At 45.8% G+C, this 25874-nt stretch overlaps 1 protein-coding gene across 2 annotated transcripts in view; it reads right to left on the bottom strand.

Annotated features, from left to right (window-relative positions):
* Window positions 1–696: 696 nt before the first annotated feature.
* The window catches only part of MTUS2 (microtubule associated scaffold protein 2), a 458817-nt gene continuing 433639 nt past the window's right edge, over window positions 697–25874 (bottom strand). For both annotated transcript variants that reach the window (XM_075919209.1, XM_075919208.1), the window contains exons 10-15: window positions 25173–25278; window positions 19751–19824; window positions 17058–17156; window positions 14432–14551; window positions 12300–12397; window positions 697–7006 (exon numbers count right to left, since the gene is read on the bottom strand). In XM_075919209.1, the coding sequence (XP_075775324.1) occupies window positions 6790–7006; window positions 12300–12397; window positions 14432–14551; window positions 17058–17156; window positions 19751–19824; window positions 25173–25278 (714 nt within the window). In that variant the 3' untranslated portion in view covers window positions 697–6789. The remainder of the gene's footprint in view (window positions 7007–12299; window positions 12398–14431; window positions 14552–17057; window positions 17157–19750; window positions 19825–25172; window positions 25279–25874) is intronic.

Raw genomic sequence — 25874 nt, forward strand, 5'->3', positions numbered from 1 at the left:
CTGTATCAGTGACCTATGTGGTTCATTTACCGTGCTCACAATTTTGGTGTCACCAGTAAATGTTATCTGTGATGATGGGTTTCTTCTAGATCATTGTGAAAAATGTAAAATAGCATAGAGCCAAGAATGGACCTCTGCAGGCCCCAACTAGAAACACATCTATCTGATGATGATTCCTCATTTACAATCACATTTTCAGACCTATTAGTTAGCCAACTTTTAATAATCTGTTTAATATGTGCCATCTTAATTTTACGGATTCTAGCTTTTTTAATCAAAATATCACATTAAATGCCTTTCCGAAGTATATTCTATCAGCACTTTTACCTTTATCAACCGAACTGGTATTCTCATCAAAACCAGATATCAAGTTAGTTTGACAGGATCCTCTTTCCACAAATGGATACTGATTGGCATTAATTACATTACCTTCTTTTAATTATTTGTCAGTCGAGTCCCATATCAGGTGCTCCATTATCTTGCCCACAATCTATGTCTCATGAATGAGTGCCACCCTTCTCTTCCACTTGTACAGTTCCTCATTTCAGGAGAGGGTCATGAATAAGCGAAAATGTCGTTACTGAATTTAGACTCCAGAGACATTTAGTCAGTAAGAGTATAATCTAAATTTATAGCATGTAATCTGATCAACCAGACCTATTTTCCTGCAGCCCCAGTAGGCACACAGCCATAAAGAAAACACAGCACGAGACACCAGTTTGCATGCTTCCATCCATATTTGTGCTGGAGCATGAATTTATTATCAGGAATATATTACACTCATCTGTACATCATAACAGAAATAATACAAACATTTCCTGTAATTCATTAACTACGTATTAAATCAGACTACAGAACTCCTGCTGCATGGGAAAAACTTTACAGAAGGATCCCCAGTGTGTCCATGGGACACAAATGCAATCAGTGCAGAGACATAAAATACCTGATTTTGTTTGTTTTTTTCCTCACCAAAAAATATGGACTTAGCCATTTAGGTACCTGCTGATTTATCGTAAGCAAATTATTTTAATGAAATGCAGGAACTTAAACATACTGATCTGATTTGTGCAGACTTCTTAGTTGCAAGAATTCAAACACTGCTTGTGTCCCACAGACTTGAAGAAAAAAAGAGCTAAGAAAGGCAGAAAGCAAAAAATTCTCATCACTTGCCGCTAAAAGCTGGTCTACACTAAAGCTGTAATTTGACCTATGTTATGCTATTTCAATTATGTAACTGAAGTTGGCGGCACTTAGGCTGACCAACAGTGGTGTCAGCACTGAACTGTGTTGATGAGACACACTTTACCGCCATCTTGCCTTCTGCCTCTCGCTGAGGTGTTGTATAGGTCTTAATGGGTAAGCACTTTGCCATTGACTTAGCTTGTCTGCACCAGACCTGCGAAATCAATAGTAGGACGTCGATCGCAGCAATGTTGATTGAGCTGGAAGTACAAAGCTCTGAAGCTGCGCTCCAGCTGGCTACGTTCTCAAAGAGGCCCTGCTTCCACCCACTTATTCTTTCTGAGGAAGACACTTGCTGAGGGATTTGAGGGCGGTTAGGGCAGATGGACTGTTTAAAAGCTCTCCAGGAACCAACCAGGGGCGGAGGCCATAGCTTAATTTGTGTTTGTACAGCAACTTCAATGGTGCCTTCAGTCTGATAAGGTCCTTTGGGTGCTGCTGCAATAGAGATAATAAACACTCTTAAGGCCACCTCCCCCAAATAAGCTTACAGTTATATTTTTATACAGCAACAGTGACATCCGATGGTTCCCAGGAGTAATTACTCCATATGGATATGTTGCCTATGTCCTTTTGCAATCCAAAAGGTATCATTGACCTACCAGGCTGAGTCATCTCGGTAAGAGAAAGGGGGTGGAAGAATAACGGCTCTGCACCCCTTCCCCTCTCTCTTATTGCTGGGCCCAACACTGATCATTTCCCGTGCTCACTCCTTACGAACCAGATGAAAATGAAAGTAGACTGCTCTTCATCAACCATCTCCAAGTTGGTACTACAGGGATGTGCCATGGATGGGAGCAGTCCACCTAATCTTGCTGACTTCTCCTTGATATGTCATAGAAATGGACTGAACCAAAACCTGGCTTCTCAACCCCACCGACCGGTGGACAGACCCTCATTTCAGAAGCTAGCCCTGGGCCTCAGTCATATTAATGAAAGGACCTACAGAAGTGACTGTCATGCTGCTTTAGCTAATGGACAGTTGGAGGGTTCCACAGTGGAGGAAAAGAGGAATTCATTTGATCCTTCCATAGTTAAAGGCTTCTCCATTCTAAATGCAGTTTATAACACAGCCGTAAACAGTTGATTTGAATTTAAAATGTAAGCCAAAATTTCAAAACTGGGGGCCTGAAGTTAGTAAAACACACATTTAAGCAGCTTAAACTATCCTGATTAACAGAACTGTTGAGCAGCCACAAAGCCCACTGAAAGTCATTTTGGTTCCTAAATATGGATTTAGGAGCTTAAATCAGATGAGATGATTCCATTTGAAGAAGTGAGTTTTTGCCCACGAGAGCTCATGATACTTTACATCAAACTAACACAGCTACCCCTCTGAGACCTTTAAACATGCAAGAACTCCCATAATGGAGATTCCACAACCTTCCTGGGCAATTTATTCCAGTGTTTAACCACTTTGACAGTTGGGAAGTTTTTCCTAATATACAACTTAAACCTCCCTTGCTGCAATTTATGCCCATTGCTTTTTCTCCTATCCCTCTTCCTTGTAGCACCTTTTTAAGTACTCAAATGATGTTATGTCCCCTCTCTTGCCTTGTAGCTTAGTCCAGGTCAGAGAAAAATCAATGTAAGATACACAATTCCAACTATGTGAATTGCATAGCTGCATTGACATACCTTGCATTGATTTTCTGGGGCAGCCCCACAGCGGGAGGCTGAAGGAAGAAACTTTCCCATCAACTTCCCTTACTCCTCACGACAGCAAGGAGTACTGCAGTCGACAGGGGTACCCACAGCATTTGATTTAGTGTGTTTTTACTAGACCCACTAAATCAAATCCTGGAAGATCGATCGCCAGACTGTCTCCGTGTAGAGGCGAGGCTCCCACTGACTTTTCCTTTTAATGGATAGTGATGAGTCACCCAAATCCTGCGGGTTCTGTTTTTTTAAATTCTGTCCTGACCCCAGTGCATTTCCTGTCATTTCCTCTGACGCCAGAACAATGGGAGATGGGAGATCAGCCAAGCCAGCCACAAATGTGTGATGCCTGCAGTTCAGCCAGTATTTGGTCCTGAAAGCAAAATCTTGCCCAAACCTCCTTTCCTGGATTCCATCTGCCCAGTGCACCTACCACCCCCATTGTGGTTCTGGTGGGAATTCTGGTGCACCAGGAAAACAGGTTTGAGCCTCTTATGTATTCACTTCAATGCCAATCATGCACCAGACAGTTTCATCTCCCTTACCTCATGCCAGAAGAAGCTAGCTATTGTATGTGGACATGTGGGCAGGGAAAGAGGAGTGTATGGCTGCTAGGGCAGGAAACAAGAGCCTGTGGCTGAGTGGGAGCCATTGGTTGGGGGGGGGGGGGGAGCAGCGCTGTGAGTTCTCCAGTGCCATGAAAAAAGTGTGGTTTTTGGCTGATGTTGGAGGGAGAGCTGCTTGTCAGGGCAAGGCTCACTGGTGGCATACTGCTAGTGAGGACAGTTAGGTGGACATAAGGCAGCCTATATCAACCTAATCACGGCAGCGTCTATACAATCGCCGTCCTCTCAGTGACATAAGGGCTGTACCAACCAACATAGCTCTGTTTCCCCAAGTGGCATCCAGCTTATGTTGCTGTAGTTAGAGTGGGGAAGTATCTGTGCAGACGCTGCCTCTCTTACATCAGCTGTTGGTTGTTTTGTTAATTTCCTGGCCGGAGCTGGACAGCTACAGTTCAGCTATCCCTGCCTCCCCCCAGGGAGATCTGGGGTAGGGAAGGAGGTTTCAGACCCTGCTAGGAGTTAAGGTGAGAAGTTCTAGGACTCCACCTCTCCTCCCCAGCCCATCCTGGTCAATTTCATGGCTGCCCATCTCTGACAGGGAGGGGGCAGGGGGGGGGGGAGAAGCTCCAGCCATTTTCCTCTTGTAGGGAATGGGGTAGAGGAACACTGGGCAGTTTCCCTCCCATAGAGACCGGGGAAGAGAAATCCCAGCTGGCTTCCCACAGCGGGGAATGGGGAAGAGAAGCCCTGAGCAGCCAAATTTAGTTACATGGATGGAAGCATCACCAGCCAGTATCAAACACTATCAGGCAGCAACTACTATAAGACAGGGAGAATGAAAAGGACACCAAATAATGATGGGGTCACCGGCAGCCCAGTCTACCTACCGCTAAGCCCCCAACTCCCAGTTCACTGCTGGAAGCCTCCATTAGCTAACAAAAGGATGAGTAAAGCACGAAAAACACCGAAATGCTGATGGAAAAGAGACTGGCTCAGCCAGCTCAGATCAGGACAGTGTAACGTTTTAGTGAGTCACACATGGGATCATTGAGATTAACATCCTGGCAACCAGCCTTACGGTAACAGAACTCATTGCAGCAGACGGGAACGTAACAAGGAAACCGGTATTGCAGAGTAGCTGTGCATTTAGCAAGTGCAGTGTGAAAGTGACTAAAACGCTAGTGCTAGAGATTATCATTCTTTACCAACACTCCTACTTTCATGGTGTACTCGCTGAACACATACAACCTAGTAATGTATTTCAACAGTGCTAGTCAAATATGGCCTGGTCTAGTCTAATAAGAGGTCCAACGGACGCAATATCATAATACCATGCAAAATTGCTACAAAAATAAATTTTCTCTACCAAAAAAAAAAAAAAAAAAAAAAAGTAACCTCATTTTTTACATCTCGGGATGGGCCAAAAACACAGATTGAAGCTGCTTGCTTCCAAGCTGCAGCCTCACAGGAACACTGAAGCGTATTTCCAGTGCAACCAATGCACACACTTGCTGGCGTGAATACCTTCCTGCCCCCTTCCCTGCAAGTCATCATCTGTGTTGATGAGCCAGCTCCCACACTACACATCTTGTGAGACTCTCTCTTTCACATTGCTCCATAACCCTAGAATATTTCCTGCACCTATTTACATACTGGCTTGAATATGGCCGTGTCCTGGAGCACACAGCATGCTCTGTGACTAGGCAGGAAAATGTGCAGGAGCTTGAAATTAAAACCAGCACAGCATTTTAAAAAACACGACAAAACATTTTTTTCTTTTGTGTGGGCATATCACACAATCCTAAACTGCCACTGCACTACAGCAAATGTTTTCACAGTCTAACCCTAAAAAAACCTGATGCAAACTCTGGAGCCCACATTTAGAGAACACCAGAGATAACAGGACCAAACAATGCAGTCCCTACCCGTACCCAGGATCCAGATCAAATACTGTTACCCCCTTCTCAGACTAACTGCTGTTTGAGGTGCTATACCCCTTGGAAACCAGTGCGCTCACTCAGCGAGGTGTGCCATTCCACCTGACCTAGATAGGCACCACACTAAGAGTTGCTGCAACACGTGCACAGATAACAGGTGCAGCAAAGGGGGGTTAATACAACATGGAAACCAAAGAGTCTTTGCATCCTGCCTGGAAGGCAGCAGTTTAAGGTGATTTGGCCATTTTCACTATACCCCAAAATATGCGGGGTGATAGGTTGAGGGACACAATTTGGGCCTCAGTTGGATCCATGCATATATCTTTTCTGGGGGTTCTCCTGGTCATTTGCCCCTGTATCCTGAGGCAAACTGGCTCTAAATTCATAGACTATCCCATTAAGGATGTAATGCTTTGGACCAAACGTCAAGGTCACAGCAAATAGTTCTTTTCTATTGTCTAGGCCTTGCAATAAAATAATGTGAGACTAGGTTTGTCATAGATTCTGATTGCTCCCAAAAGCATTTGGTTAAAAAAAAAAAAGAGGATAACTAGGATTTGGGAGAGTAAAATGTAGTCACGCTAGCAAATAAACTGTATGGAATGTGCTAAAGCCCTCAGGGTTTCGGTCTCTAGCTTACATCGTTCACACCATTGATGCTAATAATTACAATTTAGAGACTGGAATGAGTGACCTTATCTGAAGGCAGTACTAGTTCAGAATCGCAATGTCGCTGGTGTTCATGTCATATAATGTACCACTTGGTGGTAGTTTGGAAGGCGCTTCTAGTTCTAAGTAAGTTCTATTTTGGGTAGAAATATTCCTGGGAGGCTTGACAGAAATGCATTTCATTTAGATATACGTCTTAGGCACAAGTTACAAAACTGCTGACCATAATGAAAATATATCAGCACTTAGTAGTGTATCCAATCATATAAAAATGCAATTCAGAACATTTCAACACCATATATGTTGCATGTGTGAATATATGCACACAATCCATACACATATAAACACACATACATATATAGCTATTTAAACTGTGAACTGTCTGTAACTAACCTGAAACACTGCAGCAAAGATTCATTTTTGATGAACCATTAGTAGTAGTATTTTCTTTCTTTTAGCTCTAACCATGGCAAAATGTTTACACATCAGACTACACTGGCTCTACTATTCTAAGACATCAGTGTGCCAATACCAGGAGCTTCAATGCTAGAAGGATAATAGTACACTGCCTAGCTTACACGTATGCAGCTACAGAGCATGCTTGCAGTAACCAACCCTGGATATCTATGGCTGTCAATACTGTTTCAGATGAAAACATTCAGCAGATTGGAAAAATATGTAAAAGCCCAGTTAACTTCTGCAGCTGTGTGGAGCTGTCATCTTGGCACCGTGCTGACTTTTGCAGGAGTAGGTGGGCCCGATGAACAGCGATAAATAGGCGTAGGAGACGTAGGAGACAGTTTAACAGGGCTAATGGGCTCTGTTGTCTGGAGCTTCCAAAGTAGCTCTTCATTAGTCCGGCTTAACCTCTTCTTTTCCTCCGTTTCTTTCTCCACATATTCTTGTAGATTAGCATTTTCCTCAGATAATTGCCTAGAGGGGGAAATAACACGCCACTTAACATTTCACAAGGCTACATAGTGCTGGATTGTCAGTAAAGCCAATAGGACAGCTGCCAAAGCCACACCCCTCCCACGCTGCCTGTGACAGCTTCGAGCCAGCATGCTGCTATGGAGCTGCTTTGCTCCTGAGGTGACCAAGCAGCTTATCCACCCGCCTGGCACAGTGTTTCCATCACATGATGCTGAGTCAGAGCACAATGGCCTGAGGCCCTCTGACGACTTGAAAGACAATTCCAGGCATTGTGTCTTCTAGCTCCTGTCAATTTCAACCCCCTGCGCACTGCATGTGGGTGTGAGCGCACCCCCTCGAGTTTGTTATTAAGCAACTCAAGTTATGCTGAATACCTTAGAATTGTGTATGTTTGGCAACATGCCACAAAACATAATCCATTGTAAAGCCATCCCTGACAGAGGGATAGTACTGGAGGACTCAGGGGTGCGTAATGGGATATGGAGCTTTTCAAGGCTTTGTTCCTGGAATCTGAACTAGGTCCAGGTTGGGAGGGGGCTCAAAATTGTTGCCATCCAATGGGTGTTAAGAGGCGCACATAAACTAGCGGGTACACTTAACCTGATTTCTAGTGGCTAGGTGTCCATACTGCAAAACAAAACACTCCCCTATTGGCATCCTTCCTGGCAGGCACGGCACATGCATCCAGGATGAACAGATCCTGAAAAACAAACTGATGCTTCCTCCTGGTCAGGTTTAACGCATGTTGCGGGGGCACTGTGTCCCGGGATTTACCTCTTCTGTGGCTAAATAGGCCATTTCAGTCTCTAAACTAGTCAGGCTAACTCTGATCATGAGCACAATGGGCCACATTCACTGTTCCACTTCACGCAATGCCATGGCTGAGGCTGAGCCTCACCACCCAGCCAGGTGTGGCCCACCCATGATCCGCCCTGAGGCCCTCTCCTGCTTCCCACTCTTTCCCGAAGGGCTGGGTTGGTGCTGGGGCTAGGGGGGATGGTCTGTGGCTGGGGATGCGCAGTGGCCGTGGCCAGTGCTTGGCTAGGTGGTCCTGGGACGGTCACCTGGCACTCCAGGGCTGCATGTGCTCAGGTTGCCTACTAGGTACTTGGGAGCTGGAGATGATGGGGCCATGCTGACCAGTGCTCTGGGACTGGGGTACAGAGGCATTCAGGGCTGGGAGGGGGCAGCTGGTGGCGTGGGGCTCTAGCTGGGACCAGGGGCTAGCCTCCCCGAACAGGTGGCTCATATACTGCCCATACTCAATGCAGTTACACCAGGAATTAAGCTGGCTGCACGATTACAACATTCATTAAATATAAACTAAATGGTGGGAGAAATTTCTGCCCAACTCTTCTCACCCTTCCATGTACGCATGGACGTTCAGAGCCACACCTGGCTACCAGGAATTGATTTTATATTGCTGCCTAGCACTGTAGCAGCCGAGCACCTGCTGTGTAAATTCCAGTTTGTGGGGGACTTCACGGTGTCTCTGCCACGTCTCCTTTTTGGGTCAGCATTCTGCTGGGGGAAGGGGTTTTAACCTGCTCCTCCCCCGTTGTGGGGGCCATAAAGCTTTTATGCAAGCTCAGTTAGGTCATCAACCAACAAGCGTGCGCCTGCCTGTTTCCTGAGCAAGTTTAGGGAGTAACCCTACAGCTCTTGCTTCCATGACTGATTCTCAAAGCTAGCGAAGGCACTGGGATGACTCGCATAAGCAGAAATACACAGGCAGCCGTTGGAGACTCAGGCCCTTGGAACATATTAGCCTTTTTGACATGTAATACAACTTGCCAGCTACACAGGGTGCTATCCAGTATTGCAGCGAACGTTGGAGTCTGTCAGCCAACACACTCTCCTCTGTGACACTAACAGACACACCATGGGCGGGGGAGCAGCGCTGTGAGTTAGACATACAGCCTACAGGTGATTTAGAGAGACGTTTGAGTAGGAAAGTGTCTTCATAGTCAAGCACCGGTGAACAGGCTGCGCAATACAGACATGTCCTCAGAAGACACCCGGCTTTAGCAGGCAGCTAAGGAAAGGAGCCCCTGCGTCTTACTCGGCTTGTTTTAATCGCCCACGTGCTGCGCCAGGAGCTCACAGTTTATGCTGTGTCATCTGGTGTCATGTAACAAGACAAAGGAGAGACAAGCGTCACGCTGTCTTGAAGACAGAGGCGGCTTTCCCCTCCTGGGCAGAATGCATAGTTCCTGCTGCCTATGGGAGGGGACCCATGCCTCAGCTGTCCTCCCACATGCTTGGCCCCATTATGCCAGCCTCGGCATTATCATTTTATTCACAGAACCATGGATCCCACGGCCAGAAGGGACCCCTGTCAGCATCCAGTCTGACCTCCTGCATGGCACAGGCCCCAGAAGCCTCCTCAAGGAATCCCTGGAGCAGAGCTGTTAAAAAAGCTCCCAATCTTGGTTTAAAAATTGCCAGTGATGGAGAATCCACCAGGGCACTTGGTAATTTGTTCCAGTGGTTAATTACTCTCAGGCTGTGTCTAGACTGGCAAGTTTTTCTGGAAAATCAGCAGCTTTTCCGGAAAATCTTGCCAGCTGTCTACATTGGCGGCTTGAATTTCCAGAAAAGCACTGACGATCTCATGTAAAATCATCAGTGCTTTTCCGGAAATACTATGCTGCTCCCGTTTGGGCAAAAGTCTTTTTCCGAAAGACTGTTGCGCAAAAGGGCCAGTGTAGACAGCACAGTACTGTTTTCCGCAAAAAAGCCCCGATCGTGAAAAAGGCGATCGGGGTTTTTTTGGAAAACCGCGTCTAGATTGGCCACAGACACTTTTCCACAAAAAGTGCTTTTGCAGAAAAGCATCCTGCCAATCTAGACGCGCTTTTCTGAAAATGCTTTTAACGGAAAAGTTTTCCGGTAAAAGCATTTTCGGAAAATCATGCCAGTCTAGACGTAGCCTCACTGTTAACAATTTACCCCTTATTTCCAGGATCAATTTGTCTAGCTGCCATATCCAGCCCTTGCATCATGTTGTACCTGTCCCTGCTTGAGTGAAGAGCTCATATATTCTAGAGTGTGTCCATCTATCTTTGCACCTGTTTGTCCATTTGTTCAAGAACTCCTAAGCAGTAAGAGTTAGGACCACCAAATTTGGTAGGCAGCTTTCTTTTACCCTAACTTAAATAAAGGTCAGGGTTTGGTTGTGCCTGGAAAACGGGACGTGCTGGGAAAGAGACTATTTCCCAGAACATGGAAAAGGAGGAGGCAGAGAGGAAGAACGTGAAAGAGAGGAGAACACAGAGGGGAGGGACACGATACTGAGATGACCCTGGTGGCAGCTGCAGCACCATGAGCGAGGTCAGCAGGACTGGAGTTTCACCATCTTGTCTGCCAGCCCACCAGTAAGGAGACCCCCTACCCTAAACCTGGAGCCTAACCCCTTTTCCACATGGAGAGCCTGCAGGCAGAGAGGGGACCACTGATGGGGGACAGCTGGGGGGGGGGGGAAGCCCCCAGAGCCTGGCCTCTCCCCAGACAGCCTGCAAGCCACAAGGGAGTGGGGGTCACTGGAGACCAGGGGCAGTTCCCAGAGCGTCACCCCCCAGAGACAGCCTCAGGAACCTCCTCCCTCCCCGACAGCCTGCAGGCTATGGGGGGTTGCTTCAGGAGTGGGCAGCCTCCAAAGCCTGGTGCCCCCCAGACAACTACAGGCAATAGGGGGAGGAGGAGAGCAGCTGAAGGGGGCAATAGGCCCTGGAGCCTGGTCCCCCCCCAGATCAACTGCAGTCTGTGGGAAAGGACAACTGGTGGGGGGCCCACTGGAAGGGGAGCACTGCCCTGGCCCTCTGAGAGGAGTTGCTGCTGGAGAAGGGCCACCGTTGCCGCCATAGGAGTCCCTGTTAACCCCCCCCCGCCCACCTCCCAGCCCCCTGTCCTGAGCCCTGCATCTCCCACCTGCCTTGACTTCAGTACTTCCACCCCTGCCTTGAGCCCCCCACACCTCCCAATGCTCTACCCTAAATCACCTGCCTCTGCCCCTTCTCACCCCCAAACTCTCATTCCAGCCTTCATTTTCCTTCATTTTGAAAAATACAATAATTGAAAAATAAGACGCGTATATTTTTCATTTATTTTTCAAAAGAAAAAAAATGCCTTCAGTTACAGACCTGAGCAACGCCAGGTACAACTGCTAGTGATTAAATATTTGTTCCCCATGTACATCCTTATGGACTGTAATCAACTCACCCCTGAACCTTCCCTTTGTGAGGCTAAATCGACCGAGCCCCTGGCCTCTATCACTAAGGCATGGTTTCTAATTAGTTCATCATTCTCCAGGCTCCCCGCTGAAGCCTTTCCAATTTATCACCATCCTTCTTCGAGACTGGGCACCAGAACTGGATACAGTGTCTCAGCAGCAGTTGCACCAGTGCCAAATACAGAGTTTTACTCCCTTGTGATTCTCCTGTTTCTGCACCCCCAGGATCACATTAGCTCTTTTTGGCCTCAGCATCATGCTGGGAGCACATGTTCAGCTGATTATCCACCACAACCCCAAAACCCTTCTCAGAGTCACTGCTTCCGGGGACAAAGTCCCTTATTGTGTATAACCTAAATCCTTTGTTCCTAGCTCTATGCATTTGGAGTTAGCCGTATTAAAATGCATCCTGTGTGCTGGGCACCCAGCTTCCTGAGCGATCTAGACTGCCCTGAATCAATGACCCAGTCTCTTCATTATTTACCACTTCCCCAATTTTTGTGTTATTTGCAACTTCATCAGTGCTGGTTTGAGGTTGATGGAGTCTGAGAAGATGCAAAATGATTGAGCATAACGATTCACACCCTGCCTAGGAAGACACACGCCCCAATCAGCACTTTTCCATCTTTCAGGTAGGATTTGCCATGAGTGCTGTGTTGTTATTCTTGTAGCATAGAGAGACCCCAGCCGAGACCAGGACTCCATTGTTCTAGTCCCTGTATCAGCAGAGGTAAGACACATTCCCCCGAGGAGCTCCCTTCTAAGCAGCTAGAACAGACGCAGGGTGGGGGAAGGAAGGGTTACTAGCTCCCTTGTATAGATGGGAATCGGAGGCATAGGGAGGTAAAGGGATTCACCTAACACCACATAGGAAGTCTGGAACCTGTACATGGCTCACCAGAGATTTCACCACAAACCCATTCTTTCTCCTTGGGAGCCCAGCCCGCTCCTGTGGATAAAACCTAATCCTGTCGAACCTCAGGGAGCTAGTTCTCCCGCAGGAGAGCGATGCTGTACAAAGGGCTAGCAAAACTCCAGCAGTGCACAAGTTTCTATACAAACCTTGTCACAACGGTATTTTGATCAATCCTGACTCTCAGGTCTTCATTTTGCTGTTGCAGTACCTGAATTTTTTCCTCCAATACTGTGTTTTTTTCAGCCTGCAATAAGAGAGGACTTGTTGAGTTTGCAGCAGCAGCACTTGATGCCGAAGAATTTAGACTAGAATCCTTAGGAAGAATAAGTTTTATTTTCCTGACAGTAACAGTTACACTCATTGTGGAAGGAAGGCAGGTTATCCTAGCTACAGATCTGATTTCAGGTCATAAATACTCTGGGCCTGATTTATCAGCATGTCGCTCCCAGGACATCAGTGGTGTCACACTGGTATGGCACTGAAGTGAGGCAGTGGTGAATCAGATACAAGAGGGGGGTGATTCTTAACCTCTTCCCTGCTATTACCCCCTTTATCCATATTGGTCACCTCTGCTACCCACAGAGAACCTTCCTACCTCCATCTGAGATTTCCCCTTTCCCCCGACACTCCCTGCCTCCATCTAGCTGAGATTCCCCTCTCCCTGTGACATCCCCTGGGGCTACACTGCATACACCGAGAGCCCCTGTAATGGGGTTTTATATCATATTCACAGTGGTAGTAGAATCCTACTGTCTGACATGGGAGAGAAGCAGCAGCAGGCCAGGGAATGCACCACTGCACCAGCTGTTTCCACATCTTGCTCTAGCTTAAGGAAGCAGGATATTCAGAAGATCATTGTTAAGAAGTCTCAGCTATTTCACACTGTTCACACCAGCAGTGGGACCGTTCAGCAACATAATCAACTGGGTCCCCAAGCTTCCCCATACACAGCAACAAAATGTGCTAAAGCAGCCAGCCTGGCGGCCCATTGTGGTTAACGGCTCACCCTGTCACCATGTTAGAGGCCTACGGTAGTTCACACCTGTCAGGTCCCCCCAAATGGATCCACTTTACAATGACAATTAACTCTTGAAAAAAAAAATTTCTTAAAAAGCAATGAATAGTCCTGTCGCACCTTAGGCTGTGTCTAGACTGCAGAGTTTTTTCCAAAAAAGTGGCCTTTTTTCGAAAAAACGTCACCTGCGTCTAGACTGCTGTCGCGTTCTTCTGAAATTAAATCAAAAGAACGCGGTGGTTTTTTCAACAGTGGTAAACCTCATTTTATGAGGAAGAATGCCTTTTTTCGAAAGAGCTCTTTTGAAAAAAGGTTTGAACACAAACAGGGCTTTTTCGAAAGAGAGAGTCCAGATTGCCTGGGTGCTCTCTTTCAAAAAAGTGGATTGCTTTTTCGAAAGTCTTGTGGCAGTCTAGACAATTTCTTTCAAAAGAGGCTTTTTTGAAAGAGCTCTTTCGAGAAAGCCTCTTTCGAAAGAGGCTTGTAGTCTAGACATATCCTTAGAGATTAACAAAAAATGTAGATGCTGCAGGACCATTACTTGTTTTTAAAAAAAATTTCAGTTACAGACTAACATGGCTACCCCTCTGGAACCTAACTCTTGGTTAAATGAAAATTTCATACCTGAGGAGACCAAAAAACAAACAGCGAGGATGGAGTAGGCTAGGAGGCGGTGTTACCTTTATGGTAGGGAGCGCTAATTCAAAGCACTTCCAGCATGCCCCCAACTTGGGATTTCTTGCTGCACCTCGCTAGATCATACTACTGAGGCTGGTCTTATCACAGGTTGCTGAATTAAGGAGCAACACGGCACAAGTGTCCTCTTCTTCATCCACCTACACTAGTCCTGCCTCATGGACTGCTCCTACTCCTGTCTTTGGAGACAGGGGATGGGGCAGCATGTGCCCCATTCTTAGTTATAGGAATGTAGGAATCACTACACCCTCCATCCTGCACTGTCTCCTGCCCCACCTCACCTCCCCTGAAGGCAGGGCATATTTCAAAGTGAAAACCAGAAAGGCCCGAGCGGGGAATCATGGAGACGTTTTGGGGGATGAAGAAGGCTGGTGGGGACATGGATAAACACAAGAGGCCCCTCCCTCTCTCCCTTTCAGAATGAAAACCTGTGACACTTCTCAGGGAAGTGCAAGGGGCAGAAAACAGTATTTAGCTCTCTGTGACCCCTTCATCATGTTTTCCCAGTCCCGCCCTCCTCCACTCCAATGTCACTCATCTCTTCCTATACTGGGAGGGGAAACTGACCAGCTTCTCTAGCTCCATGATTCTCTTTTCCTGTTGATGAATTAGCTGATTCTTCATTTCCAAAACCTGCTTGAGGCTATTCATATCTTCTTCTAAGTGCTGATATGGCGCTAATGCAACCTAGGAAAGAAGAATGACAGTGAAGTCTACATCTTCCAACCATAACTGTGTATTCAGCCAGGGGGTAAAATTTTCCCAAGCAGCCAACAGATTTCGAAGCCTAGTTCTCATGAATGCCAAGGGCATGACCGCTCCCAAATCCCTGGGATTCGTTTGAAAACCATTTTAACTAGATACCTCATTTTATAAGCAAAATGCAGGACAATGTAGCACTTTAAAGACTAACAAGATGGTTTATTAGATGATGAGCTTTCGTGGGCCAGACCCACTTCCTCAGATCAAATAGTGGAAGAAAGTAGTCACAACCATATATACCAAAGGATACAATTTAAAAAAAATGAACAAATATGAAAAGGACAAATCACATTGCAGAACAGAAGGAGGATGCGGGGGGGTGGGAAGGGGGAGGAAGGAAGGTAAGTGTCTGTGAATTGCTGATATTAAAGGTAGGGAGAGTGGGATGTTTGTGAGTTAATGGTATTACAGGTGATAATTGGGGAAACTGTCTTGATAATGGGTGAGAAAGTTCAAAGACTTGTTAAGTCCTTGTTGGTAAGTGTCGAATTTTAACATGAATGACAGTTCAGAGGATTCCCTTTCAAGTGCAGATGTAAAAGGTCTTTGTAGCAGAATGCAGGTGGCTAAGTCATTTAGAGAGTGTCCTTTCTGGTTAAAGTGGCAAGAAACTGTTTTCTCTTTGTGATCTTGTCTAATATCTGTTTTGTGGGCATTAATCCTTTGGCGAAGTGTCTGAGATGTTTGTCCAATGTACATAGCAGACGGGCACTTTCGGCACATTTTATAAGTGAGACAAGGTGGGTGAGGTACTTGGAGTAGGTGAAACAGGACAGAACGGTGCTCAGTCACCACTCACCGCTAGGCATTCTAATACACAGCATTGTTTGCAGCTGTGCAGCGCTTTCTGGAGAAGAACACAAGTGTGAAAGAGATCAGGCAGAAACAGCAACCCAAGTCGGAGCTGGATGTTTGCAGCAGAGAACAGCAGATGATCACTTGGTCTGTGATGTATGCAGCAAAACAGGTGAGCCATCGATAAAGATTAAAGTCCCAGAGGGGAGAAAGGCAGTGAAGCAGGACAAGAAAATACTCCCCTTTCCACATTAATACCTGTACATTTAGGGGCTAGGCTTCCACTTACCAAAGCCTTATTGGCCAGCATCATTTTTCTCAATTACGCTGAATCGAATCCAGAGTGACATCAATGACTTTCGCTTTATAAGGGTACAACTCACTCTACTGATGCTGGTGTCAACACACCAGTTTTACAGCAGCATCACTCAGAGCAGAAACTGTCCCTTTACACATCTTGGCTACGTCTAGACTGGCATGATTTTCCGGAAATGCTTTTAACGGAAAAGTTTTCCGTTAAAAGCATTTTCGGAACAGAGTGTCTAGATTGGCACGGACACTTTTCTGCAAACGCACTTTTTGTGGAAAAGCATCCGTGCCAATCTAGACGCGCTTTTCTGCAAAAAAGCCCCGATCGCCATTTTCGCAGTCAGGGCTTTTTTGCGCAAAACAAATCTCAGCTGTCTACACTGGCCCTTTTGCACAAAAGTTTTGCGCAAAAGGACTTTTGCCCGAATGGGAGCAGCACAGTATTTCCGCAAGAACACTGACAATCTTACATGAAATCGTCAGTGCTTTTGTGGAAATTCAAGTGAAGTAGGAATAAGATCCTCCGGAAAAGGGCACTTTTTCCGGAGGATCGGGGCCAGTGTAGGCGCTCTTTTCCGGCTTTTTTAAAAGCCGGAAAAAAGCGGCGGACATTTTTATTTAAATGCCGCGGGGGATATTTAAATCCCCCGCGCATTTCCCTACTACGACTCATGAAATTTACATGCCCCTTCCGGAAAAGGGGCCAGTGTAGACGAGCCCAAAAAGTATGTGGGACACATGGTTAGAGGACGGGTCTTTCATTAGGTCCAATTTCTTATAGAGTCTGCTAACAATGGGCTTCACTTCAACCATCAGCTTCTAGGATTCTATCGCTCTGTCGTATGTTGATGAAATAAACTTCTCCTGTGATATTGCTACTGCCAGACAGTCCATTAGGGACAAACAGCAAAGAATCTCAGCAGGATGAGAGGGCGAGGCACATTCAGATGAAAATATGAGAAGCGTGAAGAGGAAGGAGGGCGCAGGGAGACGAAAATTAGAGGATACTAAAAAGTAACAGAGAGTGACAAAGAAAAAGCCCAAGAAACAACATTATGAAAGCAGGATGCAAGTGAGAAATAGACAAAAATGAAAGAAAACCAGAAATAGATGGATAGTGTCCCAATGGGAGAGCGGGGAGAGGGGGGAACCAGAACAAGGCTTCAATTCCAAACCTCACTACAAAGTCCAGGGTTTTGGTTTGGGTCCATTTCTAATAACACCTGAGCTGAGATTTCCTTTGCTAATAACTGACCAGTACAAATGTGGGCTGTATTTACAGGCATGTCCTGCTGTTTTGAAAATGCATATTAAGGTTGTCAGGTACCTCTAGTTGCTCTTCAGTGTTTTTCTTTAAAGCCTCTTCAAATCGTTTTGCCTTGTCCCTGAGGGAATGGCTCTGGAAGGTGAGGGTATCTACTTGGTCCTGCAATTATTGACCAGAAACAAACCATTAGGCTGTAGTGAAACTTTTACATAGATCATTTTCCATTGCCAGAGTACATGGGGAACTGAGTAGAAGGGCTTAGAAACTAATGTGAGAGGACAGTTTTGCATGAAATCACTCAAACTTGCAGCAGAGATTTTGATGCTAGAAGGCATCAGAGGGTTAGGGGACAATAATTCCCTCTCAATCCAGCAAACAGGTTCAGAATAGTAGCATAGCCACCACTATCCACCAGTTGTAGCAGCATCTGGGAGCCCTGCCATTTGCATGAGGAAAGCGATGGAGTGGGATATTAAGGCTTGTGGAGCCAAGTGACAGAGGACCCGCTTGCAACTCTTCTTCCTTTGCCTTGTTAGAAAACAACTTGGGATCTGAAAACTAAGAGGTGTTCTTTTTGCTTTTTGCAATCAGAATGTAGGCAACTGTTTTGATGATGGCGTAGGAAGCAAAACAGAATCTAGCTCAATCTTTCTTCGTGGCATTGGCTCTGCAGCCGGAAAACAATAAGACAGCTTATAAAATAACTCACCTTCATCAGTGATGGCATTCATGAGACAATCCATGTACTTTGGACCCTGATGAAGGCTTCAGACTGAAGCAGGTAGGTGCTATTGATCCTACCACTGTAGCTAGACTCTTTAATTACTTTACAGAATACAGGATTTTAAATGTTAAACTCAGTGAACCATTGTCTTGGACAACTCAATACTGATGCAGGTGCATTATTTAAGAGTTATAGTTTTGCCTCATGATGAGCACAGAGTTCCTGCTTATGGCCTTTTCATGATAGCGGGAAATCTTGTGTTTGTAAGCAAACAAAACACATAGCAGGGGACCAATGATTTGAGAAACAACACCCCCATTTTAATACAATCCCTGTTCTGATCACATTATCTGGTCAAGATTTTAATATTGCTACTTTGGCTATGTCTACACTGTAGCCTTCTTCCACAAAAGCTTATGCAAATGAAGCACGGAGTGGAATATCACCACGCTTTATTTGCATAATGAAAAAATGAGGAAGAACGGGTCTTGAGCAAGAGAGGGGTTTTGTGCAAAAAGGAGTCGCCTACAGAGCTCCTTTTTCCGCAAAAGTGGCTGCTAATTAATTATGCAAATGAAGCGCGGCAATATTCCACTCTGTGCTTCATTTGCATAAGCTTTTGCAAAAGAAGACTACAGTGTAGACGTAGCCACAATGTGCAACATCTGCAAAAATTGCAGTTGCTGCGGATACCAATAATTTCAATCTCCTTTCTTGTGTGTATATGAAATCTTAAACCTAACCTTCCACTGATGTAGTTTATTGTGCCAAATAATAGAATCATTGAAACAAACTTTAAATTCAATGCTGCTGCAATAGCTATGTGGAATTGTGCAAGTTACTTTTTTTTTTAAAAGTAAAATTAGAATTTGACTGGATAAACAAGCAACAGCACGCAACATGGCACCTTTATTTGTTAAGACAAGAGCCCTAAATTTACTGTGTATCACGGAGACACACTTTCCCCAATGGACTTCAATCTCATTCTCGAGAACCAGAACAGCTGAATTTCATTAGAACCATTTTAAGCTGATCTGATTTTAAGCTGGTCATTTGGGAGAGAAATTGTACAAGGCAAACAGAGACAGGACAATGCTGGTGGTAGATTCGAGCTGCAGAACCAAAAGAAGATATTTCCTTCAGGTAACTATTTTACAAATGTCTATACAAAACTACAGTACTGTGAGGCCAGGAGTCCTGCTGGGACGGATAGGAAGAGTTAGATTCTGCTCCTGTTCAATTTGGTGGGAGCAAGATGAGCCTGAAGAATCCAAGGATTTTTTTTAAACCACCTTAAAATCCCTTTCCCCAGATGCAATTTTTTTGCTTTAGGGTTTACCCTCTTCTCCATGCATAATTAGCATTTGCTGCTTCAGCTGGAGGGAGAAAAGCTGAGGAGGCATCTTTGTAGCTAGTAGACAGCTTGAAAAGAATGATCACAAGAGCCAAGCAGAGCAGAAGGGTGAGCTAATCAGCACAGATAAAAATGTGTATAATTGCTGGATAGATGTTTAAAAATAATCATAAGGTAAGTATGCAAATCCCTAAACTGTGATTCGTTAATAATGGCAATTAACTAATCAGAATGCATTTTGCAAATCAGGCAACCAGGTAATTTTGCAAATCAGGCAACCAGAACCAATCTGTGCACAGGGAACTGCATTACTGGGAAAATGCTGTGCAGTTAAGGGTCAGTAACTACAGAGCAGCTGTGCCCTCAGACTGGTTGAGAGAATTCCAGTTCACTACTGTGCTATCATAGGGTACATCTACACTACAGGACAAAGTCGAATTCAGATACGCAGCTTCAGCTAAGTTTATTGCACAGCTGAAACTAAAGTAGCTTAACTCGGCGTGTGGTGCTGTCTTCACTGCAGGAAATTGAAGGAAAAACACTCTTAACTAGTCTGCTAATTCGAACCCTGGAAGATCAACAGCGGCAACTTCTATCTTCTTCTGTAGCGTAGATGTACCTAGTATGAACAATTTTGGAACATCATTGGGGTTTGAACATAATGAAATTATTAACCTGGAGTGACAGCCGCAGTTTTTCAAAACTCTCTTCCAAGTCTTTCTTTTCCAGTTCGTGGGCAGACATCAGCTCTAGGGAAAATCCATAAACATTACATTGCTAAATGGGTCCAACAAACAGTAAAATCATGGACAGTGAATACATTTATCTTCCATCTCATGAACTAAACTTTATTAGGCAGGCAGTTCTAGTGGACTGAGCAGGGCCTAGGAGCCAGGCAATAACTCACTGCATGGTCTTCGGTAAATCTCAAAAGCATAAATTTTTCCAGACACGCATCAGAAATGGAGGCACCCCAAATGAGTGGGCAGTATTAAGTTTGGGCCTTAAATCTCTTGTATGGCTCCAGCTCCCCATCAGCAAAGCTATGTGAAAGATTATTTACCTAAGGTTCTTCACAAACACTAGGCAGGGTAACTAATTAGTGAGTATGCTGTGCTTTGAAGATTGCAAAGTACTCTATAAGTCTGATAAGGTTATTTTTATAATTATTGGAATAAGTCACCCAACTGTGATTTAATAATCAGAAGCTGTTTGTGGTTAAATAACAAAACCGATTGTAACAAACTGTGATTGAATAAGTAGAAGTGGCTTTCATTACATTTAACTGGTAAAATGCCATTTGCATCCACAAGAGGGCACTTGAAACCTGTGCCCGGAAAGATCTCTCACAGTTTCTGACAGCACCATGTCTCACTAGTAACACTGGCGTTCCATCACTAAAAAATAAAGTAGCTGAATAGTTTAAGATAACCTCAATCAGGGAACAGTTTTGTTTTCAAAAGGAATCATTTTAAAAGACACTAAGCCATCTTCCATCTACAGGATGAGGAAACACAGTTCAGCTAACAGAGTAGATGGTTCTGAACTATAACCAGAGCAATATTAATTAATTCAGAAATGTAACAGAAAAATCTAGTGCAGTGTTACTGAGTGGACTAGGCCCCAAGAATTCTTGCTGGAGGCCTCACTGTCTTGCCACCCCTTCCATGGGCGGTTAGTGCAGCTGGGGCTGGGCTATAGCCCCGCCCCCTCTGCTGAGGCCCTATCCCCCATGGAGAGGGGAACAGGCATGGCAGCATGCCGAGCACCCAAGCAGAGAAGTGGGGTGGTGCGCTGAGCACTCCCCAGCCTCCCTGGAGCACTGGGGAGGGGAAGAGAGGGAAGGGGAGCGTGGGCACAGCGCAGCTCTTGGAGCACCAGGGGAGGGGAGGTGGTTGTGTGGTTTCAGCCTCCCTGACCAGGAGAATGGGGGAGGGCAGGTGCTGGGGGCAGCAACACTCCATCCCCAGTACGCTAACAGCATGTGTTCTGGGGGGCAGACTGTGGGAGGGGCCAGGCTGGAGGTTTGGGAAGGCAGAGCCTTCTCCTGCCTAAGCCACCGGATACTCATGGCCCCATCCCAGGAAAGGAGCATTAGAGGAGTCCTCCAAGCAGCCTGGATTGGCTGCAGGGGAAGCAGCCATTCAGAAAGGCTGCAGGAGGAGCATATAAAAGGAGGTCCAGAGACGATTCCTTGCTGGAGCTAGAAAAGTAGCTCTCAACTTTCCAGACTGCTGTAAACTTTTCAGAAGTCTGATTAGTTTTGCCTATTCCCAAGTTTCACCTCTCTTTACAACTGTTTACAAAATGAGACCTACAAATACAAAAGCATCGCAGCGCACTATTACTGAAAAACTGCTTTCTCATTATTACCATATAATTAGAGCTCCGCATCTGTCACGGAGGCCATGGATTCTGAGGCTTAACACAACCTTTGTGACTACTGCAGGGGTGAGGCCAGGGGACTGCACTTGATGACCTCTCCAGGTCCCTTCCACTTCCAGTATTTTATGATTCTATGAGCAGCTAGTGTGGCTGACCCCAGGGCCAGCTGCTTGGGTGGCCTTGGGACAGCAACAACAGCAGCAGCTCTAGTGGCTCCTGGCAATGGGCTCAGGGTGGACGGAGCAGCTGAGGTCTGCTGGCCCTGGCAGTAGTCCCTGCATGGCGAACTCAAGCAGCCTCTGCCCTCAACCAGCCAGAGCAGACATGGTCCGCTGGCCCTGGCAGCAGCCTCCAGGCAGCTTGCTGGAGCAGCAGTGGTCTGCATCCCCTGGCAGCTGGTGCCAGGTTCCCCACCCCAGCACTAGTCCCCCAGCCTCTCCCCAGCACCCTGCCCCAAGATTTAATCACAGATATTTTTAGTATAAGTCACGGACAGGTCATAGGTTGCAAATTTTTGTTTATTGCCCACAACCTGTTCACGACTTTTACAAAAATACCCATGACTAAATTATAAAGTATAATGATACAATTAATCAAATGGAATATAAATATGGTACTTACATTTCAGTGTATGGGATATAGAGCAGGATAAACAAGCCATTGTGTGCCATTGTACTTGCTACTGACTACGCTAGTACTTTTTATGCAGCTTGTTGTAAAATTTGGCACATATCTAGCAGGTTGAGGTTCCCCCTGGAAGACCTCTGCGTACTCCCAGGGGTATGTGGACCCCAGCTGAGAAGCAGGAAGCTAGAGGAGTGCAGAGGGGCATTCCTGGCTGGTCAGAAGGAACTGCAGCACCATGGACAGCTCAGAGCTGTCAAGGGCAGAGAGAGGGAGCAAGGAAGAGCTCCTGATTGGCTGCTGGGCCTGAACTCAGCCGAGCAATAAACCCCCAGAAAGGGAGCTGAACTACTTAGTGGCCCTGCTAGAGAGCTAGGGACCAGAACAGACTAAGAAGGTGAAACCATTGCTTCCAGGCAGGCAGCCTTGGGGATATGGCCTATTTCCAGGGCTGGGATTATTTAAGGACTGCAGACACACTCAATCAGGAGGATGCTCATGAGAGGTAGGGTGTCATACCATTACATAGTAATTTAAATATTAGGCACATCCGTGTGTGTGTGTGTGTGTGTGTGTGTGTGTGTGTGTGTGTGTGTGTGTGTGTGTGTAAGAAATGGTGGTACCCACAGAATGTCAATCCACCCAAAAAATGGATGTGTTTTGTGTTTTATTTGGAAATGCCTGTGTTCTGATTGTCTGGTCAGATTGCATGGACACACAACATGAAGGCAAAGGACTGAGGGTTTTCAAAAGTGTCTAAGTGACTAAGAAGAATATGTCCTATTTTCAAAAGAGATTTAGGCCCATATTTTAAAAGGTATTTAGACATTGCTCTGCTCAGCACTGCAAAAACTAAGTGATTTTGGAGCGTAAATCTCATTTCCAAAGTGAAAGCCACGGGAACTTAAGTTCCTTAATGCCTTGATCACTTTTGAAAATAAGACTTAGGAACCCAAGTCTCAAGGTATTACAGTGCTGAGCAGAGCAGCATCTGCATATCTTTAAAATACAGGTCTCAGAAGCCCAATTTTCATTGACTTTCAATGAAGTTTATGCTTCTATGTATCTATGTCTCTCTTGACACTGGGACATAGGCTCAAAAGACACTGACATTTTGGAACATTTTACCCTAGGTTCTGGATCTCCATTACCTGGGAATAGCCCCAGTATGGACAGAATTCAACTCTTAGTGGTGTTGTACATTAGCCCATCAGTGATTTGACAGGGAGCCGTGCATTTGAACCTCATTTGACATAACGCAGACGTCTCATCCTGTGCGATCCCAAGCGGGGCAGAGGGCTGTCAGTGAAGCTATGGGAGGCTGACTGCTCAGCCTGGAGTTATTCTCAATTTGCTGATCACGGCAGGACAGTCCTTCCAGACTGAATGACGGATTCCTCCATGCAGTGTCTGTCTGAAATGCACCGCAGCACTCGCCTCTTCCTTTTGCAGCTCCCTCAATAGGGGTTTTACTCTGCTCACTGGGGGGCTAATGTACAACACCATGAGCACCAGGGTCTTCATTTTAAATATGGCCCATCTGCATTCTTCAAAGCAGCCATTTCCTTCCTTTTGTCTCCATGGCTAATGCTCACCATCCTTCAGCACCTGACTAAGACTATTAGCTAAAACTAACATTTCCTTTCACAAAGGGCCTGACTGCCTCTCCGTAGTGCCTCTCCATTCTCATTAAGCCCTAGAGAGGGGAGGGCATGCGTGACCTTGCAGAGTCTGGCTCAACATTAGCTCTGACATGTCTAATTTAAGGTTGTAAGCAGGCTGCCATAAAAACAATTGTCCTTTCATTACTCAGAGGTCAAAATCATTTGCACATGCTGTAGGTATCTATTACATACCACGCTGATCAGAATAAAGCCCCTACAACTGGCCGGTAACGTTCAGGCTTACGACATTATTCTCATCGAAGGCCCTGGTGTAACAGGAAAGCTGGCAGGCAGCTTTACAGAAAGAAGGGGAGGAAATGGTGACTGAACTGGGCTGGACACAGGGTGCCTGCTGGGAGCCCCCTGCAATGACAATGTGTGTGCAATGTCTTGCATTTTAAAGGGGGTAGTGGCTGCTCAGGACAGCAGGAGTCGGGGCGAAGGTGTTGGAGAGCAGCTATTCTGCAATGCTGGCACCCACAGCAAGAGCCTTTAGCTTACCTGGCAAAATCAAACCTCCATTGCCTCTGCCCATTGCAGCACTGACTGCAGAGGGCAGAGCTATTCCCTGGCTTGTATTTACTAGTAGTTTCAGTCTCACTTTCAATGGGTACAACAATGACACTGCCATCAAGAGTAACTGGAGTCCTCTTGCGTTCTGGCCTGGGTGTCAGGGTAAATGAAGCGATCGAAAGGCATGGGCTGAGCCATCCCATCCATAGGATGGTTCAGAATAATTGCCCTGCCTTGGGGGACAGGGATGCACAGGGCCAAGGGCAGCCTGGGAGATTAGGGGTGGCCTGACACTGGCAGCAGGGACCCGCCCTTGCACTCACCAATGGCAGTGGGAATAGAGCAACCTGCCCCCAGCCTGCTCCATTCTGCCAGCTCCCATAGTCTCTTGGTGGAGGGGGCTTGGGAGAACAAGTGGAATGGAGGCAGGGAGGGGGCAGAGCAGGGATGGGAAGAGGTGGAGCAGGGAGAGAGACTTGGAGGATGAGATGGAGTGGTGACAGGGCATGGGCAGAGCAGGGGCAGGAAGAAGTGGGATGGGGTCAGGGTGGAGTTGTCTCAGGCCCTACACCCCACTAGGGATGGCCCTGGGCATGGGTTCTTCCTTTGCTAGTCAAACCCTAACTTAAGCATCATGCATGTACGAAGGTGCTTTCCTGCTCTCATCCTTGGCAGCAAAGATGCTGATTAAGGTTTCAGAGTTTCAATCTGAATTACTGTGAATCACTACTGTGTCCCCTCCGCACTGTGCAACTATATAGTGAGAATTCATTCGCACGCTGGAGGGGCAGGGTTACCAGCCAACTGCAATCTTATCATCTGCTCAGGATTAAGGAGCGTCAAGCCTATCTCATAGCACTCCCAACTTTAGGAGTAAGAAGGCTCTGCATGTGTAAGTGTCCCAGGATTACCTTGAACTTTGTTGTCATGCTCCTCCTGGAGTACTGCAATGGCATCAGTGTGACTGTTTTCCATCTCTGATATCGCAGCTTCATGAGTGGCTGAAATATCTTCCACCTGTTCAAAAGACAGCAAAATGAAGTTATGGACAGAAAACTATTAGTGCTACAGAGTACCAGCAGGAGGAACTATCAGAAAACACCAGTAACTGGGAAATTACAGAGAATATGGACTGAGAACAACAATCCTTATGTTATCAAGTGCAATGATCAGTTGCAGAAAGAGTATTTCAACTCCTTGAGTGATGGCTTCTGGACACTGCAGCCTGCTTTGTTGTTCTCACAACTTAATGGCAACAATAGTGGTATTTAAAAAAAAAATACCAAAACACAGGTTGAAAATCTGTCATTTGCTAAAGCTATTTATGTGCTCAGAAACCTCAGCATCGCATAAGCAGAAATGTTATTAACTAACCAGACTCTCCCATATGATCAGATAAACAGACACAATTGTGAGATATCTTATAATTATTTTCATGTTAAGACTTTGAATTAACCTCAGTGGAAGATGCCAAAAAGATTTATGAATTAATAGAAAAACTCTGAAAACAGTAGCTATTGGAACAACAATTTGTGAATTGAACAATAATTATTTAGAGAATCATCATTACAAACCCCTATTCCTATCTTAAGTGCTCATATGCTTATTAATCT

The sequence above is a fragment of the Pelodiscus sinensis genome, chromosome 1 (assembly GCF_049634645.1).
Source record: "Pelodiscus sinensis isolate JC-2024 chromosome 1, ASM4963464v1, whole genome shotgun sequence".
NCBI lineage: Eukaryota > Metazoa > Chordata > Testudines > Trionychidae > Pelodiscus > Pelodiscus sinensis.